Raw genomic sequence first — 19,295 nt, forward strand, 5'->3', positions numbered from 1 at the left:
GTGAGTTGTTTTTGTAATACCGTTAAACTAATTTTTTCGATGCGTTTGTGCTAAATAGGTTAAGATGACTGATAGTTGAAAACGTGAGTCAATTGAAGCTAGACTACCATGGAAAACCTGGAAACACTGGACGGCCGTTTCGTCCGATTATTGGACTCCTCATCAGTGCGCATCCACGATCCCGCACTCGCGAGATTCGAACCCATGACCTACCAGTTTCGCGCGCAAGCGTTTAACCTCTAGACCACTGAACCGGCATCGAACGGTGTCAATGTCTAAATTCAACTGATTCACGAAAGTGAGCGGCATGTATAAATGGGAATTGGTTGAATTTAAATATTAACACCGTTGGATGCTAGCCGGCTCAGTGGTCTGGCGCGAGACTGGTAGGTCCTGGGTTTGAATCTCGCTCGCAAGTGCGGGACCGTGGATGCACACTGATGAGGAGTCCCATAATATGAAGAAACGGCCGTCCAGTGCTTCCAGGTTTTCCATAGTGGTGTAGTTTCAATTGACTCATGATTTCAACTATGAAAATACTAAATTCTCCACAAAACCCCTTCTGATAAGTGGGAATTATATGCCAAATATGTATGTAACGATTAGTTTTATATTAAAGTAATGAAGTAATGTTTATTCAAGTGAAACAATCCCAAAATCTTAATTAACGTGTTGCCGAATACATTTTAACTAAAACAAAAAAAACAACAATCGAACTAACCGAAATTCAAGTCGACGTGCAAATTCATTTAATATATCTATAGCTAGACCCTCTGCATTGAGTAATTCATTGTCTTTAGTTATTTCACCACGTACAATGTATGGTGGATCCTATAAATGGAAATATAAAAGTTAATTTACAAAATTTATTATATATCGGTTGATATAAATAAAATAATGAAATCCCGGATTTTTACAATTGGCTGATCACTGGGTAGTGATCAATGTCATGTATGTCATGTCCTTCTTAGTGCAGATTAAATCCTATCGATCAAGTTGTAATGTGGCCACCAGTCTAAGTGACTCGACATTGCGTGCACTATATTGGGATAAGATGGTAATTGGAGGTAGTCGACAGGAAACCGTGGACCTAGGTTTCGCGCTACTTGACACTCGTCAGCAAAGTGTACCTGTAATCTTGAGGGAACTGATGCTCCTTGACGGATTCAATCGATAGGGTTCGATCTGCATTAAGAAGGATGTGACATACATGACATTGATCACCGCCTAGTGATAAGTCAATTGTAAATACGTCTCATCCTACAGGAGGTCAATCGCGGCCCAGAGAGCTCAGTGGTAACGTTTTTGTCTGTGAAGCTGGGTGAGACGGGACTGGATCTGTCAGGGAGCATCAGCTCCCTCAAGATTACAGGTACACCCTGCTGACGAGCGTCAATTAGCACGAAACCTAGGTCCAGGGTTTCCTGTTGAATACCTCCAATCACCTTCTTACCTTGGATTTTTCAGTTGATCTTAATTTCGTCTGATATCTTATTCACTTGCTCTTATTCTAAAATTAGCTAACTTAGATAATTTACATGAGGAATTCTATGTGAAGTTACTTTGTTTACTGAAACCGAAATCATTTATCACATCTAATTTACTATTCTATCACAAGTTTTCCATTATGAACAATTACAAGAATATGAAATAGTAGAAGAATGTTAATAAACAATAAGAAGACTGATGTAATGTCTGGCCTTCTTGTACATAGTAAATCAAAATCTGAATTTTACAATATAATATGTATTCAAGTTATTTGATGAGACTATAATCTATGAACGACCCATGAGCAACACTAAGATGACCTTGAAAATATTCATTTACTAACTAGGACTAAATGAGGGTTATAAACCAGTAGGAGGAATTAGAATTACGATTAATGGTTGATGGTTTGAATAATTTTTTTTCTGGTTGCAGCTTTTTTGAGCGAGTTGCTTTTCTACGGGATGGGGTTGTTAACCCCATGCCTAACCCTCCTCATTTATCCGGGCTTGGGAGCGGCAGTAGCATTCGGATAAGCTATAGGCGGATAGGACACATATTGAGAAAATCACTCAACTGCGTCACAAGGCCATCCCTAACATGGAATCCTGAAGGCCGAAGGAGAAGAGGAAGACCAAAGAACACATTACGCCGAGAAATGGAGACAGACATGAGAAGAATGGACAAAAATTGGATAGAGCTAGAAAGGAAGGCCTATGACAGAGTGAGTTGGAGAATGCTAGTCGGCGGCCTCTGCTCGATTGAGAGTAACAGGCGTAAGTAAGTAAGTTGATGGTTAAGGTAAGAAATCAGATTTAATGTTTTTATAATGAAGCGACATCAACTATAATGCCGAAATAGTATTTAACTGAATTTCGCTCTAAAATCCAAGACTTGATATCCTAAATCTGATTGGTTCGTCCATAAATTAAAATCTCACCAGTTTATTTAGTTAATTGTAAGACCGACATTTCCTAATAATTGCAAATCATGACAACTTATATTGGATATTGAAAAACTATTATAATCTACAAAGAAGTGATTAGATACTATTTGTAAGATGCAAAACAAACAAACAATTGATCATATAGTTGAAAACATGAGTGGATACTCACTGCTGAGGAGTCCCACAATAAGACGAAACAACTGTCCAGTGCTTCCAGGTTTTCCATGATGGCCTAACTTCAATTGATTCATGATTTCAACTATATATAAAAAATTACTAAAATTTCCACAAACAACCCCCTTATCATATGTTCACTAATGACTGGCTACATGACTGGCTATTTCCTGGAGCTCTAGTGAGAAACAGTGACCAGTGCAGTTCAACCAGGTCTGTTGGGAGATATCAACTCACTGAAGACATTGGTGAAATGGTTGCACAATTTCGTGGATCAGTTGAAGTTAGACATTAAAACACCGTTGGATTCAAGCCGGCTCAGTGGTCTATCTGTTAAGTGCTCTGGCGCGAGACCGATAGGTCCTTGGTTCGAATCTCACGAGGCGGGATCGTGGATGCGCACTGTTGAGGAGTCCCATAATATGACGAAACGACTGTGATGAATATTTGAAAGTCGTTAAACAATATACAGATTCATAGTTACTATGCAGTATCGTTTTTATATATCCATCTTAAGTAAATATTCTTACTAAAGGATTTCACTCTGGTTTATATATAACGAGAGAGAGAGAGAGAAAGAGAGAGAGAGAGAGAGTGAAACCAAAATAAAGTTCATGATTTAAAATAAATTAATATATTTGTAATATTCCAATGAGTAGAAAAATAAGATTTTCTAACGTTTCGTCACTCAATGTAAGTCACTTCTTCAGTGTAAATAAATAACCAAATCAAAATTAATCCAAGTTTATATAGTAACAACAAAATTAGATATAAGTTATAAATTTCTAATTAAACTTACAAATGATGTTGATACATTAATAGTTTTATTTTGAAATGTACGAAATGTATTTGGAAATAAACCACTTAATAAACCTTGTTTTGCAACAAATTTACCATATTCAGTTAATGTAATATCACCATTTTGTGAAAAATTTCCAGTGAATAAAAATTTACTTTTCCCTTGTACATCGGTTTCTAATGAATAAAATAATAAATTACTCCATTTAGGTAATTCAGCTAGCTAAATTGAGTAATATTGAATAGGAAAATGAAATAGAAAGAAATGATAACGTGATTTTCAATATATTGAAAGTAATATGAATGCTTATTGGTTTATTCATAAGTTTTATTGTCTAATATTACTTACTTACTTACGCCGGTTGCTCCTCGTCGAGGAGCATAGGCCGAACATCAGCATTCTGTATCCAACCTTGTCCTGGACATTACGCTCCACTTCTTTACAGTTAACATTCATCCTTTTCAGATCTGCTTCTATTTCCCGACTTGTACCTTCTGGACGATAGATGTAATAGTTCTCAATATTTCAGCCCCGTACAGTGGAACTGCTTGACGTTCGTATTGAAGATTCTCACTTTGAAATTAGTTGACAGTTGTTTCGAGTTTTATATGTTCTTCAATTGTAGGAATGCGGTCCTTGCTTTGTCAATCTTCGCCTTTACATCTACATCAGATCCTCCTTGTTCATCAATGATGATGCTGTCCAGGTGCGTGAATGATTCTACCTCTTCCAGAGTTTCTCCATCAATCGTGATTGGGTTGTTGTCCTTCGTGTTGTATTTGACGATCTTGCTTTTTCCTTTGTGTATGTTAATATTGTCTACTATTGGTCATTTTTAAATATTAAAATTCATATTTGTAAAATGTCGAAATGTCATTTAAAAGGACTATTCCAATAAGAATGTAACACTTATGAAACATTGAGTTAAAACCATTGTATGACTTACTATTTACCATTATTAGTAGATTGTAATTGGTATGAAACATATAAGAAATCCGTTTCTCTTTGTTTTTAACATTTTAATCTAAATGTACTTCAACTGTCATCAGTCAGTGAACAAATAGCTTCTTGGACATTATTCAAAGAAAAGAACAAGTGCTTATAGATATTCATCTTCATTTGTTGGAAATATTAGAAAATAAATAGTTTCATTCTAGCTCATATTTATTCACAAGAATTATCTATAATCTTGAGACAACAACAAATTACCATCTTATAGTTATTGTCTTGCGTTTTTAAAATACGTAATTCGAATATGTTTGAGATTTACATGGGTACATAAATAAACAAACTTGAACTTTGTAGGTATCATTACCAAGTTTTGATTTGATACATTTGAATATCCCAATGAGTGGTAAAGTTAGATTTTCTGATGTTTCGTAACTCAGTATAAGCCGCTTCTTCAGAGAATAAATAACCAAATCAAAATTAATCCAAGTTTAAATAGTACAAAGGAACGAAGCAAGAATATTAGGTGCGATCAATCAAATAAAAACAGGTCTGAATAAATCGATGTCATGTCATTTTGGTCAACGTGATTCATAAGTGACAGGCATGTTTTTTGATTGATCGCATCTAATATTCGTGTTGTTCTGTTGTACTATTTAAACTTGGATTAATGTTAATTTGGTTATTTATCCTCTGAAGAAAAGGCTTACGCTGAATCACGAAACGTCAGAAAATCTAATTTTTCTACTCATTGGGATATTACAAATATATAATTTTTTTTAAGGATTGAACTTTATTTCGGTTTTCCTCTTTCTCTCTCTCCTGATATGTAAACCAGAGTGAAATCCTTCAGTAAGAATATTTACTCAAGATGGATACATAAAGATGATACTGCATAGTAACTACGATTCTGTATATCGTTTAACGACTTTTAAATATTCACCACCTAAATCTCACTTTCTTTCATAATAATTGAAAATCTGTTATATCCCGAGATTTATGAATGGTAACTTTGAGGACTTTTTATGGACCAATGTTATATGCATATTTCTTATTGTATAATCGCTTAGTAACGAAACTAGTCATATTCATGTCTCTCGTATTATGAGCTTTCTTTTGACTTATAGACTATTACTGTACCATTTGCCATTCTTGAGTTATCCCTAGTGCATTAATTACTGTTCCCCCTATTCACAGCCACATTTGGCTAAATCTTGTAGAGATATTATTTCTATTTTATGGTACGATTCGGTCTGACGGCTTAATATACAAACCCAGTATGTTTGAGAATAATAATTCGTATTACAGAGGCTGTTATTGGTGTTGTGGATTTAACTGGCTGTGTTAGGCAGAAAGCATGACTGATAAATACTCAAAACTGCTCATACGGTTTTTGTGTATCATTGCTCTGATCGACAAATTCACTCCTCTCTGATTGGCGGGCATCAGCATGTTCATATATAAACAGGGCACGCACACACAAGTTATAACAAAATCATACTACTTGCCAATGAGTAGTTTACATTGAAACAATAAACTTTAAACGTTATCTTGTGACTAATCACATTAATGATATAAAATGTATCAAACAAAAATAAACAATAGATACTTATTTACACTAATAAGAATGCGATAAAACAATTGACCATATGGTCTAGGCTGAATTGAAGGAGCATCACAATCTGGAATAGATGGAATATCCATAAAGTCTATTGTAAGACTTTTCATTAAAATTGTAGCTTGACTCGATAATAAAATCATGTAAACAGCTTCCAATTCACGTTCCTGAAATGTACAAAAAGAAAGCTTTGATATTCACTGATAGAAACATTCTCTTACTAAGCTTGATAGTCAAAAATACAAAACAATTAAGGTTAATTGATAGATTTGTTCTACTCATACGATATCAAAATGTGTTTATGTGGAATCTATAGCAATAATTGTTTGTACAAGTGTGAATAATAACTAACATCTATTAGATACGATTATGAGTATTGTGATTCAGTATTCCATCATTTAGTGCAAGTATCAGTCAAGATGTATATGAATTTGGCTTACGAGTTGTTAATGAAATGATATAACTTTCTAGTGAGACTAAAATTTGTGGACGACCTTTGAGTGATGTTAAAGAGACCTGGAGAATGTCCGCCTAATTATTAGGGCTAAATGACAGTTACAAACCAATGTGAGGAATTCAAATTATGATTTACAGTTGATGGTCAGGGTTTAGCGAACTTTTTAAATGCGAACTGACGTCAGTTAAAATGCCAAAACGCTACTTAGTCAAATGGATGAATAAATTTCGCGCCAAAATCCAAGATCTGTTGTCCTGAATCTGATTGGTTCGTAAATAAATAATAGTCTTGTCAACTTTCCTAGTTTCGAATACCAACCATACCAGATAAATCATTCACATTTGATCACAATAGTTTAATTTAGGTGTATAGACCGCCCATATGAAATTGAACGTAGATTGATTCCATTCAGTGGAATTGTAGCAGGATGATTCTAGCTATATGTAACACTTCAGGTATATTAATGCTAATTATCGTTCAAATGATATTGATAATTACCAATAATGGGTTTTGTGAAGGTTTTAGTAATTTTATGTAGTTAAGATCATGAGTCAATTGAAGCTAGACAACCATGGAAAACCTGGAAGCATTGGAAGGTCGTTTCGTCCTACTGTGTGACTCCTCAGCGGTGCGCATCCACGATCCCGCCTCACGAGATTCGAACCCAGGACCTAATGATAATTGTCAAACAATAATACCTGAAGATCTTATGACTTACAGAATATATATAAACAAATCTACTTATATTTATAGCTTGTCAATCTGTCCCTTTAATAAATCAAATAATGAGATTAATTTTTTTTTGAATCCTAGGCACTTTGAAACATGTATCTGAAGTAACATATAAGCAAAATTCTAAGTGATCAAAAATACACAACCAGCAAATAGCTCAGCATCAAAATCTCATGTGAATCTTTAGTCTATTTTGTTGAAAGTCAATAAAAATTAATATCCATTCAAAACACACACATATATGATTGTCATCATAGTTGAGCTACATGGAATGCTCATTGAAATAAATAGGAATTCTAGCAAATGTTGTACACATGATAAGAAAAGACAATAACATAATTGTCATAGAATGAAAATGATGAGAATTTAGAGAAGAAAATGTTCATTTCGAGGAAATCATTTATTTCAACTATACATTTATATTTATCGTTGATTGATAAATTGGTAAATATGAGTCGAGAGGAGTATGGAAGAGATTACACAATACAGTGGTTGGATATTTCAAACATCAAAACAAAATCAATAATGGAAATCCTGATCAACTCCAAACACGTTACTCCAAAACAATCATCCCTCAAAATAATCTACACAGCTAAAAAACGAAAAACTAGATTAAAGTGAGGCCACACCAAAAACAACATCAATGATGTGTTGACAATGCATCCATTGAAGTCCAAACTCAATGTACAAACACAATACATCAAACTTCTCATCCTTTCATCGTCCTAATCCCCTTCTCCATTATGTCTTCATCTTCTCTCAGTTTATGATTATATTCTTGTGCATTTTCAAGGTGTAATCAGTCATCGTTATTACCTGACTATTTCTCATGATTATTATTCCATTGTTGTAATGACCTCTACGTTTTTCATTTTTCTGCATACTTGTGAAGTGGACAATTATCACTGATAATTAAGATCCGTAAATTATTTTCATTCTTCTATTATTTTCTAACCCACGTGTTAATAACACAACTTCATTTGATATTCGAAATATCGGATCACTGTATTGTGTAATGGCTTCCTTATTCTCTAAACCAGACAATTACATAATTAATGCTTATATCTAGAATTGAATTAGATATTGAGTACCCAATTCAAATGAAATTCAACTAGTTGTGTAATTTTGATCCTTCTGAATATTGTTCTAAAATGTAACTTCAGAAAACAACTGTCAACTAACTTCACAGTGAGAATATTCAATACAAACGTCAACACAGTCATACTGTAGGGCGCTTAAATATGGAGAAAGACTACAACCATCATCAATAAGGTACAAGTATTTATAAATAGTTCTCTACACAAAATACATACAATGACCGGATTCCATCAGCAACAGAGTTTTATGGGAGAGGACAAACTAGCTTCCAAATGAAGAGAAAATTAGGAAAAGACGTTGTAAGTGGATAGGACATACATTACGGAAATCCTCAAACTGAATCATGAGGCAAACCTTAACATGGAATCCTGACAGGAAGTGGGAAAGTGGAAGGCCAAAGAACACATTACGTCGGGATTAAGAAGCAGATATAAAAAAGGATGAGTGTTAACTGTAAAGAAGTGGGAAGGATTGTTCAGGACAGGGTTGGATATAGAATGTTGGTGGGCGGCCTATGCCCCTCAACGATGGGTAACAGGCGTAAGTAAGAACAAGAAAAAAGAAAAAGAAAAAAGAAAAACGTAAATATTTTTCAACTTACAGTTATATTATTTGTATTACATTGAAATATTTCACTCATTAATAATCTCATATTTTCTCCAATATTTAAATTTAAACAATCTTCTTCATTTAAAATTGGAAATTGTCTAAAAAATCCTGTTGCCACTTGTTCAAATTGATTAGTTGTAGCTACACGTATTAATTCATTTGGTGTAATGGTTAATATAGTTGGTAATATCCAATAGAAATTACGAAAAACATATCTATTTTGATATATCTATGAAAGTAAGTAAAGGATACTATGGTATAATGGTTTTTGAATTGTATCAATTCAAAGTAATAAAGTAGTATATATGTGAATTTAGTTGTCTTGTGAGTGGTTCAGTTTATCTGTAGTGAACGAACAATCAGAGGGGGGGGGGGAGGATACGTTCAATACTTCATTTGCAAATCTTCGATCAATTATCTCATACTTCATCATTCCTTCATTGCCATAACAATCACTATCTGTTTTCATTCTCTTCAGTTCGATCTTCTCAACCTTCTGTTGTCAAGCATTCCACTTCTGTTTGAAGTTACATACTACTTATTTTTGTCGACATAAGTAGCATACACTACATACTGCCAAAATCGAACTTAGTTATCATATTATGAAATCCGAATTACAGTGTAATAGTGATTTAAACTAGACACTAATGTTTGTTAGAGATAAATACCGAAAGGGGGGGTTACTTGAATTGATTCGATACCAGTATCATTAACTCCGCATTGATCTATGTCCATTTTAGAGATTTCACGATGATAAGAAGTCTTAACGTATTTAATTGGTCTTCAGTTATAAATAGAATCTTTTAACTGTATACATCCAGTAACTAACAATGATGATTCATATTTCGGTAAAATTGAATGAATTTTATGAATTTACTTCGTTCGAGTACGTTCATGGCTAATTCTGATGATTTTTATCTAGTATGAGGTTGTATTTCATCAAAAACTAAATTCAAATAAGTGAAACAGTTGTTCCGTCCTCTGATTTTCATTGACTCTGTAGATATGTAAAGATGGATAGTGGCTAGCATTGGAGTCCAGGACGCGCGTTTCGTCCTATTAGGGACTCGGAGCTGGAGACTGACCAGTTGCAGTCCTAACACATCGATGGGAAGATTCGAACAAATAACACTAGACGACTCTGCAGATAGTTTATTCACCCCGAACCCTAACAGAGTAAGTGTAATGCATTTAATTCCTTTCTAACAGGTTACCATCCTGATATTTATGAAGGATATAATTAGATTCCAAGAGGTGAAAACAATTTGATACATAATTGTATTTTAAAAAGTGTTTTAAATTTATAAGGAAAGATGGATAGTGGCTAGCAGTTGAATCTAGGATGTGCGTTTCATCCGATTTTGGAGTTGTCAGCTGAAGTATCTGCATTTCAGAGTTGATGTTCACTCTGGGACTCGAACCCAGTACCGTTCGCTTCAAACGCCATCACTTTATCAACTCCATGTTTGTTTATAATGCTCATGAATCAAGGCTATATCGAGGCAACACTCACAGTACGCACATATACCAATAAGAGACGGATCAATTGCAGGCCTTAACATCAATAGGAAGATTCAAACAAACAGTATCAAGTGAATGTATTGAATTTAATTCTAAATCAAAATTATGAAATTCTTGAAGATTCTGTCCTAGAATGTAAGAGCCCTATTTACATGTTCACCTTCGACCCCACATAGAAATTCCCCTAATATCTTTTAAAAGTTAGTGATAGGTAATAACTAACATTTCAATAAGCATTAACCAATTAATCTTTTTCACTTTGATTAGGACTATGCAAATTAAATGCGTGAAGCAAGTTATTAACTAGATGTTATAACATCTAACATGATACGGCAAGACTCACTAAGTTCCTTTAATACATATATTTAGCAACCACTATGAACTAAAGTCTAAAAATACCCTTCTTCCCAAATTTGATAACAAAAAAAAAACACACAAAAAGAACACCATAGTAATTGAATTAAAGTCAAAATTCTTTCGACTTAACTTTTAAATTAAAATGTTGACTGACTATCTTAGAACTATTAATATGAATTCATAATTGTAGCCAAGTTTTTCAATGAACTTCTTCAACTGACAAGTATATGATATAAATATAAGATTTACTGAAGAGTCCCACAATAGGACGAAACAACCGTCCAGTTCTTCCATGTTTTCCATTGTGGTCTAGCTTCAATTAACTCATGATATTAACTAATGAAATTACTATAAGATTTACTGTTTAAGACTATTCAAGTAATTGAAAGCGTGAGTTAATTGAAGCTAGACCTCCATGGAAAACCTGGAAACACTGGACGGCCGTTTCGTCCTATTATGGGACTCCTCAGCAATGCGCATCCACGAACCCGCACTCGCGAGATTTGAACCCAGGACCTAGCTTCAATTGACTCACACTTTCAACTATAAAAAATACTAAATCTCCACAAAACCCCTTCTGATATTCAAGTAATCTTAAATAAATTCTATATAATCGTATCACTTGAGATGGTGGAGAAGATTTGTAGCTCAGATAGATGATTTTGATGGAGTTTTGTTCTCTGAGCTGGATGGTTTGGTCGTGGAGTTTTCATCATCCTTCCGAATGACATCATCAGCACAAACATCGTGTAGAAGTGAAGTGTTTGAATTTCTCCACATGTGATTCACAGTTTGTCCTGAGCACCTCAATGTTGATTGGTTCTTGTTGACCTTAAATCTGTCATCGACGTGCTCAGGACAAGCTGTGAATCACATGTGGAGAAATTCAAACACTTCACTAGTACTCGAAGTTTGTTCCGATGATGTCGTTCAGAAGGATGATGAAAGATCCATGACCAAATCATCCAGCTCAAAGAACAAAACTCCATCAAAATGATATCACTTACCTTATACAATTGATTTAAATCAAGTGGTCTAACTTGAATATGAAATATATGACTTAATAGAAATGATGATGAATTGGATCTCATATCTTCAAATCGTCTTAATAAAACATCAATTGTATCATAAGTATTTAATGTAGGATACATAGGATTTGTTTGATTAGTTAATGAAAACATTTGAGTTGAAATATATGGAACAAACTTTTCATCATTCATTTCTGCTTGTAAAACAAAATCGAGAGCTGTATCTGTCTCCACTAGATAAATATATATAATTTAAATGGTAGATATATGTTATTATCATTTAGGAATAAAAAGTATAGTTACAAAATAGATCTTAACCGGTTTTTGATAACGCATCAATTCCAACACCTCTATCTATTGAATATAGGTAACTATAAAACTCACCCCTCGTGAAGAAGCATAGGCTGCCCAACAGTATTCTACATCCAACCCCTTCCTGGGCAATCCTTTCCACTTATTTACAGATTACATTCTCCCTTTACATATCTGCTTCTATTTCCTGACGTAATGTGCTCTCTGGCCTTCCACTTTTCCACTTCCTTTCAGAACTCCATATTAGGGATTGCCTGATGATGCAGTTTAGTGATTTCCTTAATGTACGTCCGATCATCTTCCAACGTCTTTTCCTGATTTCCTTTTCCATTGGAACCTGGTTTGTCTTCTCCCACAAAAACGCTGTGGCTGATGGTATCCCGCCAGTGAATGTTGAGTATTTTGCGTAAGCAACTGTTTATAAATACTTGTACCTTCTTGACGATGAATGTAGTAGTTCTTCACGTTTCAGCTGCGTACAGTAGGACTGACTGTCTTGATGTTCGTATTGAAGATTCTCACTTTGAAATTAGTTGACAGTTGTTTGGAGTTCCATATATTCTTCAATTGTAGAAATGCGGTCCTTTCTTTGTCAATCCTTGCCTTTACATCTACATCAGATCCTCCTTGTTCATCAATGATGCTGCTGTCCAACTACGTGAAAGATTCCACCTCTTCCAGAGTTTCTCCATCAATCGTGACTGGGTTGAAGTTCTCCGTGTTGTATTTGAGGATCTTGCTTTTTCCTTTGTGAATGTTGAGGCCTATTGATGCAGAGGCTGCTGCTACATTTCTTGTCCTTGTCTGTATTTGTTAGTGTGTATGAAATAAGAGGGCTAGGTCATCTGAGAAGCGTCTTCTAAACTATCATAGTATTGAGTTCAACTTTATAAATACGATTATATTTTAAGAGCTTATTGTTAAAATTAGATGATAGTATGTATTTCTTTATATAGACAATTAAGCAAAAATTTCTTGTTTTACAAGGATCACTACAGGATTAGAAAATAGCATTGTTATACTATAGTCATTATCGACACAACATGCAGATTGATCAGTAGCTGAAATTTTTATGTAAATAATCTTACACAATGGTTTGTGAGATCAACTCAATCCAAATGGATCACATTTATCATGCTTGTACTAGTTACCAAAAGCACACAAACCTGAAATCTCGAAAAGACCAACATTATCTATGAACAAATCATCTTTCCATTAACTCCCCCACTCGTTGACTAAATTTTTGGAACCGATCTGTAAGAAAGTAACTCCCTACAATCTAAAGCATTATTTCGAATATGTACAGAAGCTTATTAGCTTAAATGTTCCTGATAAGTTTTTGGTATCTTTTGATGTTTCATGACTCTCCACATAAATCTCTTTGAAGGAAACGGCTGAAAATGTGTCGGTATCCCGACCTCTTTCTTTTAACATTCGACAAACTCAGATAGCTTCTGTTCACATGTTCTAAATGCATACAGTTTCAGTTCAACAATGTGCTGCATCACCAAATTGATGGGTTCGCATGGGTAGTCCCTTGAGCTCAATTATGATTGATATATTTATGGAAAATCTGGAACAAATGACGCTTAATCACTCAGTCGATGGGACTACATTCTATTGTAGATGTGTTAGTGATATATTTCTTGTCTGCAACAATCGCAAGTATTCTACGTACCTACTCAGTCTGTTTATCAAAATATACAACGATATAAACTTTAGTATGCAACATGACGTTGAAGAGAGATTCCATTTCTTAGATAGTGGAATCAAACGAAATTCAGACGGCAAGCCACATAGACAAATCTTTCGTAAAAACACATGCAGTGGAGTTTATTAAAACTATAACAGCTTCTGTACAACAAGTTTCAATCAAGGGATTGTACGAACTCTTTAAACTGCATTCGTAAGCTCAGCTCAACAAAAAGCCAGGAAGAAGATTTTGGCTTCATTAAGACCTATATACTTGTGAGCGCGTACCCACTGAGAAGTATACTGAAACTAACAGACTTGTTAATTACGATACAGCGGAAAATAAAACAGACGTCCCAAACACATATATTGAAAGAACAGAGAGAAGAGTACACCTTCTCACCTCCAAGCACGTTCCAAATAACTCGAAACTAAGAAGCTGAACGCCTCTAAATGATGCAATAACTTGGCATTTAGTTAATAATGGTCATATCATTAAAATTCCTCGATCTTTCGAAATTGTCAGCAAACAAAGAACTCAGCGTATCACCGGTTCACCGAAGTAGTAACAATTAAAAAACTGAAACCTGATTTATGTGTCCAGAAAAAGACAGTGATCAAATTATTATCATAAATAAACTTCTTGTTATATTCCAATGGGTATAGAAATTGCATTTCTGGTGTTTCGTGACTTAATGTAGGTAGCTTCTTCAGAGTAAATAAATAACTGAAGAAGTAGCTTACATTAAGTCACAAAATGTCAGAAATGCAATTTTTCTACTCATTGGGATAAAACAAAAACTATGTTTATTAATAACTTTCTACCCATTGCTCAATATATTTGAAACTATCAACTTATAACCATCTTGGCAAATTCACAGTTTTGAATAATATCACCTGTACTTAGTATTATTACTATTATCATCATCAGTTTGTTAGTGTTCATTTCGTTATGCAAACTTTGGATAGGACACATATTGAGGAAATCACCCAACTGCGTCACAAGGCAAGCACTCACATGGAATCCTGAATTCCAAAGGAAAAGAGGAAGACCAAAGAACACATTACACCGAGAAATGGAGACAGACATGAGAAGAATGAACAAAAGTTGGACAGAACTAGAAAGGAAGGCCCAGGACAGAGTGGGTTGAAGAATGCTGGTCGCCGGTCTATGCTCCATTGGGAGTAACAGGCGTAGGTGAGTAAGCAATTAAAATCATCCCTTCATCTATCAGTTCGTTTACCCGCTAAATTCTCTAAACTTCAGCAAACTCTTCACTTACGTATTCTAGACAATTACAAAGTTACTGAGACGGCAAGTTTCAGGTTCTATTTCCATGTGTGAGCTTGTGTATCTGCACTTCTAAGGAGTCCCATAGTAGGATGAAACAGCTGCCTAGTGCTTCCAGATTTTTTATTGTTAGTCTAACTTGGATAGGTTCAGGATTCCAATGAAATTACCACCTCATTTTTCTAAATCTTCTATATCTATTTTCATGTGGTTGTAGTCTTATGAAAACTCTTCACATCCTCTATATTTATCACACATTCTATCTTATGTTTCCAGACATTACTTAGTTATTGCCTCACCCGCCACTCCTATGTTTTCTGAACTCCATTTCTAAATGGTCATTATTGTTATTGTTCGTTATTTAAATTCTTTCTGTCATCAATGCCGATCACCTCACATTGTATTATATTACTTAAATACAAATATGGTTGTAATCAGTGGATAAGAAACCACGAAATATGATGAATTCATATTATCCTGCCTCAATTGTTTTTCTGCCTTTACTCAAATTCGTAAAGGGAAACAATCACAAAAAAACAGTAAGTACTTCCCTTTATTATCTTGCTATCATGTTTAAACATGCTCACTCCTACATCAAAAGTGCAAAACAAGATAATCAGAAGGGGTTCTGTGTAAATTTCAGTATTTTTCAAAGTTGAAATCATGAGTCAATTGAAGGTAGACCACCATGAAAACCTGGAAGCACTGGACGGCCGTTTAGTCCTATCATGGGACTCCTCATCAGTGCTCATCCACGATCCCGACTCGCGAGATTCGAACCCAGGACCTACCCATAATAGGACGAAACGGCCGTCCAGTGCTTCCAGGTTTTCCATAGTGGTCTAGCTTCAATTGACTAATGATTTCAACTCTGAAAAAAACAGGATAATTTACCTTCATAACACATAGATATACTATAAATGAATGTCTGTCAGAGAGTATATTATCAGTTTTATGAAATTTAACAACTTTACTTTCTACTATCACTTACAGTTCGTTTTGTCGACTAGTAATAGAGCTTGTGAAACACGTTCCAATTCACTCATTTCATATATTGCTCTACCAGTCTGTTCAGATGTTGGTTGAATCCATAGCGTCATTGTTGTCGTTCTAATGTTTGATAAATTAATTATTTCTTTGGAACATGTTGGTCTAGGTATAGCAATATATGGTATTCCATATGGTATAGTTTGTGCTTCTATTAACTGTGCAATGTTACATGCTGTTAAACTTATAATCACATGTACATCATTTTGAACTAAATTACACACTATTTAAAATAAATCGGTATAAGAAAAAATTAGGAAAGATCTTTATTATATATTTGAGTAATACTTAGTTCAATAAACAGAAAACTTTCAAAGATCAAGCTATTGTATCAGTCAGTCAGTCACAACATAGAACTTCGTACGTACGTACATCAGTTCGAGTTACCATACCACATTAACACAGAGATGCGGTTGTCGATTCAAATCCCATAGTGGTAGAGGTATTAAGAGTATAATCAGTAATCCGAAAGATCAAGGTTTGAAGATGTTATTGAAGGAGTATAATCCAATGAAATAAATTTGGAAAGAGAAAAAAGGTAGAGACATGAAGAATTCAGGAGATTAGAATTTGGTAGAACACAAAGAGTGGATGCACCTTTGCCATTGCAAACGATTTTGAGCCATGTCATTCAAGTTCTCTAACCATCGATTGCTATCATCTCGCGAATCCCAACCAGCTAGTCTACACCTACCAACATGGCCCAGTCCACTTGTCAGCGACTTCATGGATTTATGTCACGTTTTGGTCTGACCGCCTCTAGCTTTCTTCCAACCTACTCATACACCATGAAACATTGCACGTCGGGGCAGTCGGTGGTTGGGCATACGTAACACGTGTCCCAGCCATTTCAACTGATGAAGTTTCACTACTTCATCAATCGATTTGCCATCCTTACCTAGTACCCGTTTCCTAACAACTGCATTACTCACTCGGTGGTCCCAGGATATACGAGCAATGCTTCGAATACACTTATGATCGAATACTAGTAGCCTACGGATGTCATTTTTAGGTTAGTACCTCAATTTCGACGTGTTCGATTTTTACAACTCATAACGTCACTGGAAGTCACCAATACGTTATCTTGAATTCGTTGTATAGTTGGAACACGGTTACTGCTTAGTTAAGTGATTTTTGAAACTTATTACCCCTTGATTATATATATATATATATATATATATATATATATATATATATGATGATGAGATCGTGGATGTGCACTGTTGAAGAGTCCCACAATAAGACGAAACGATCGTCCAGTGCTTTCAGGTTTTCCATAGTGGTCTAGCTTCAATTGAATCATGATTTCAACTATATAAAATTACTAAAATCTCCACAAAACCCTCTTCTTTTAATATTTATATTAAAAACAAAAAAAATCAAATTATTCAATAAAGAATATTAAACACTTACCTACACCGAAAGTAAATTCTTTTATAGTTAATTTAAATTTTGGCGGGCTTGGCAACGAATAATTTCGTATGGGAAAATCTGCATAATATTCTATTTTTTCATATAAGTCATTAAATCGATTGATTAAAGCTTCTCCTGTTATACCCAATTCACTATCATAGATAATACCTAGAAATAAAATAGTAAAAAAAGAAAACCGGTTACATTTAAAACATACACATTTCCCTACGAAGTTCGTTCCCGTCTCCTTCATATAGCAGAAGTCATAGGAATTCGTACATTTCACCCCAATTTATGTGTACAGAAGAAATTTGGGCGAGACTAAACTATATGGACGAGCCAATCAGAAGCTTTCGCGGGTTTTCAAGTTCACGACGCTAAGTTCGGTACCTGATGCTTACGTACGATCGGTTTACAGCGGATTTTAGGGAAGACGTGATAATTCAGCGTCTACAAGAGAAGTGATTATAAGATTTTGGCGCGAAATTCAATTATCCATTTGGATAAATAGAGTTTTGGCATTATAGCTTATGTCAGTTCGTGATGAAAACCCTAAGTATAATTCCTAGCCTTAACCATGAACTGTAAATCATAATTTGAATTCTTTACACAGGTTTATAACTCTCATTTGGTCTTAGTTATTATGTTGACACTCTCAGGGTCACTCTAGCGTCGCTCAAAGGTCGTCCATAAATTATAGTCTCACCCTTAACCCTAAACCGTAAACCATACCAATATACCAACAACATTGAAGCTATATGGTCGAGGCTAAAAGAATTTTTGAGACCTTATCATGGTTTCAGAGGTCAACTACTATGGAGCCATATGGATGAGTTTCTGTACCGGATGCACTATGATTTTAGAACTTCTGAACCTATATCTAACCTTGATAAGTTTTTGAGTCATGTAAAAGAACAGTATCCGCTTTAATTTTTGAGTTTTGTATAGTATATTTTTACTGTATAATGACTGTCTTCTGATTGGCTAATATTTATCAAGGTGATTTAAGATTCGTTCAAAGGTCGTCAGTATAGTTTGGTCTCGCCGAAATTTGTAACCCTCCTATCCCTTTCATAGCCGGACATAACAAATGACATTATTATATAAACTTGAAATCATAGGTCAATTGAAGCTAGACCACCGTCAAAAACCTGGAAGCACTGCTTTACGGCCGTTTCATCCTATTGTGGGACTCCTCAGCAGTGCGCGTCCACGATCCCGCCTCCCCACATTCGAACCCAGGACCTACCAGTCTCGCGCCAGAGCACTTGACCAATAGATCATTATCTTTTTTAAATTTTATTTTGTTATGATTTGTTTGTAATTTTCCACCTCTTTCTGTTTGTGTTCTTCACCATCTAATTATTTACATACTTCTTATTACGTAATTATTTTAATGTTTTGTGATTACTATCCTAAGTCTATTTACCCACATTTGACCTCCTATTTCCAATGTTTAACGATTGATAAGACTTTTATTATCGTAATTTAATATTCTTACTACTAGCAGTACACCTGTCTTCCCACTATCAACTTGTACTTTTACCTATTATATGCGGTGCCTGATGTCGATCTAATTGAAAACAATATTGTTCACTTACATGTGTTGTTCTAATACGCATGTGTGTAGATGTGTTCAATGTAGTTTGATGAGAGATAAATCTGTCAATTACATATTATAGATGAAGGCGTGAGTCAATTGAAGCTAGACCACCATGGAAAACCTGGAAACACTGGACGGCCGTTTCGTCCTATTATGGGACTCCTC

The 19,295-nt window shown here is 34.8% G+C and overlaps 2 protein-coding genes across 2 annotated transcripts in view; both read right to left on the minus strand.

Annotated features, from left to right (window-relative positions):
* Positions 1-9,601, minus strand: part of Smp_023290 (putative glutamate receptor, AMPA) — a gene marked incomplete at both ends in the record, with an annotated part of 18,844 nt that extends 9,243 nt beyond the window's left edge. Inside the window, 4 exons of the mRNA XM_018799684.1 lie at positions 3,420-3,626; positions 5,970-6,137; positions 8,859-9,095; positions 9,551-9,601. Coding sequence (XP_018651449.1) covers positions 3,420-3,626; positions 5,970-6,137; positions 8,859-9,095; positions 9,551-9,601 — 663 coding nt within the window. The remainder of the gene's footprint in view (positions 1-3,419; positions 3,627-5,969; positions 6,138-8,858; positions 9,096-9,550) is intronic.
* Positions 9,602-11,550: 1,949 nt separating this feature from the next.
* Smp_197630 (hypothetical protein) lies at positions 11,551-17,780 on the minus strand (the record flags this gene model as incomplete). The annotated part of the gene is made up of 4 exons (XM_018799685.1): positions 11,551-11,751; positions 11,785-12,005; positions 16,059-16,337; positions 17,528-17,780. 4 exons carry the CDS (start codon positions 17,778-17,780, stop codon positions 11,551-11,553), a joined length of 954 nt encoding a protein of 317 aa, XP_018651450.1.
* Between the last annotated feature and the right edge of the window lie 1,515 nt (positions 17,781-19,295).

Source organism: Schistosoma mansoni, chromosome 3 (assembly GCF_000237925.1).
Source record: "Schistosoma mansoni strain Puerto Rico chromosome 3, complete genome".
NCBI lineage: Eukaryota > Metazoa > Platyhelminthes > Trematoda > Strigeidida > Schistosomatidae > Schistosoma > Schistosoma mansoni.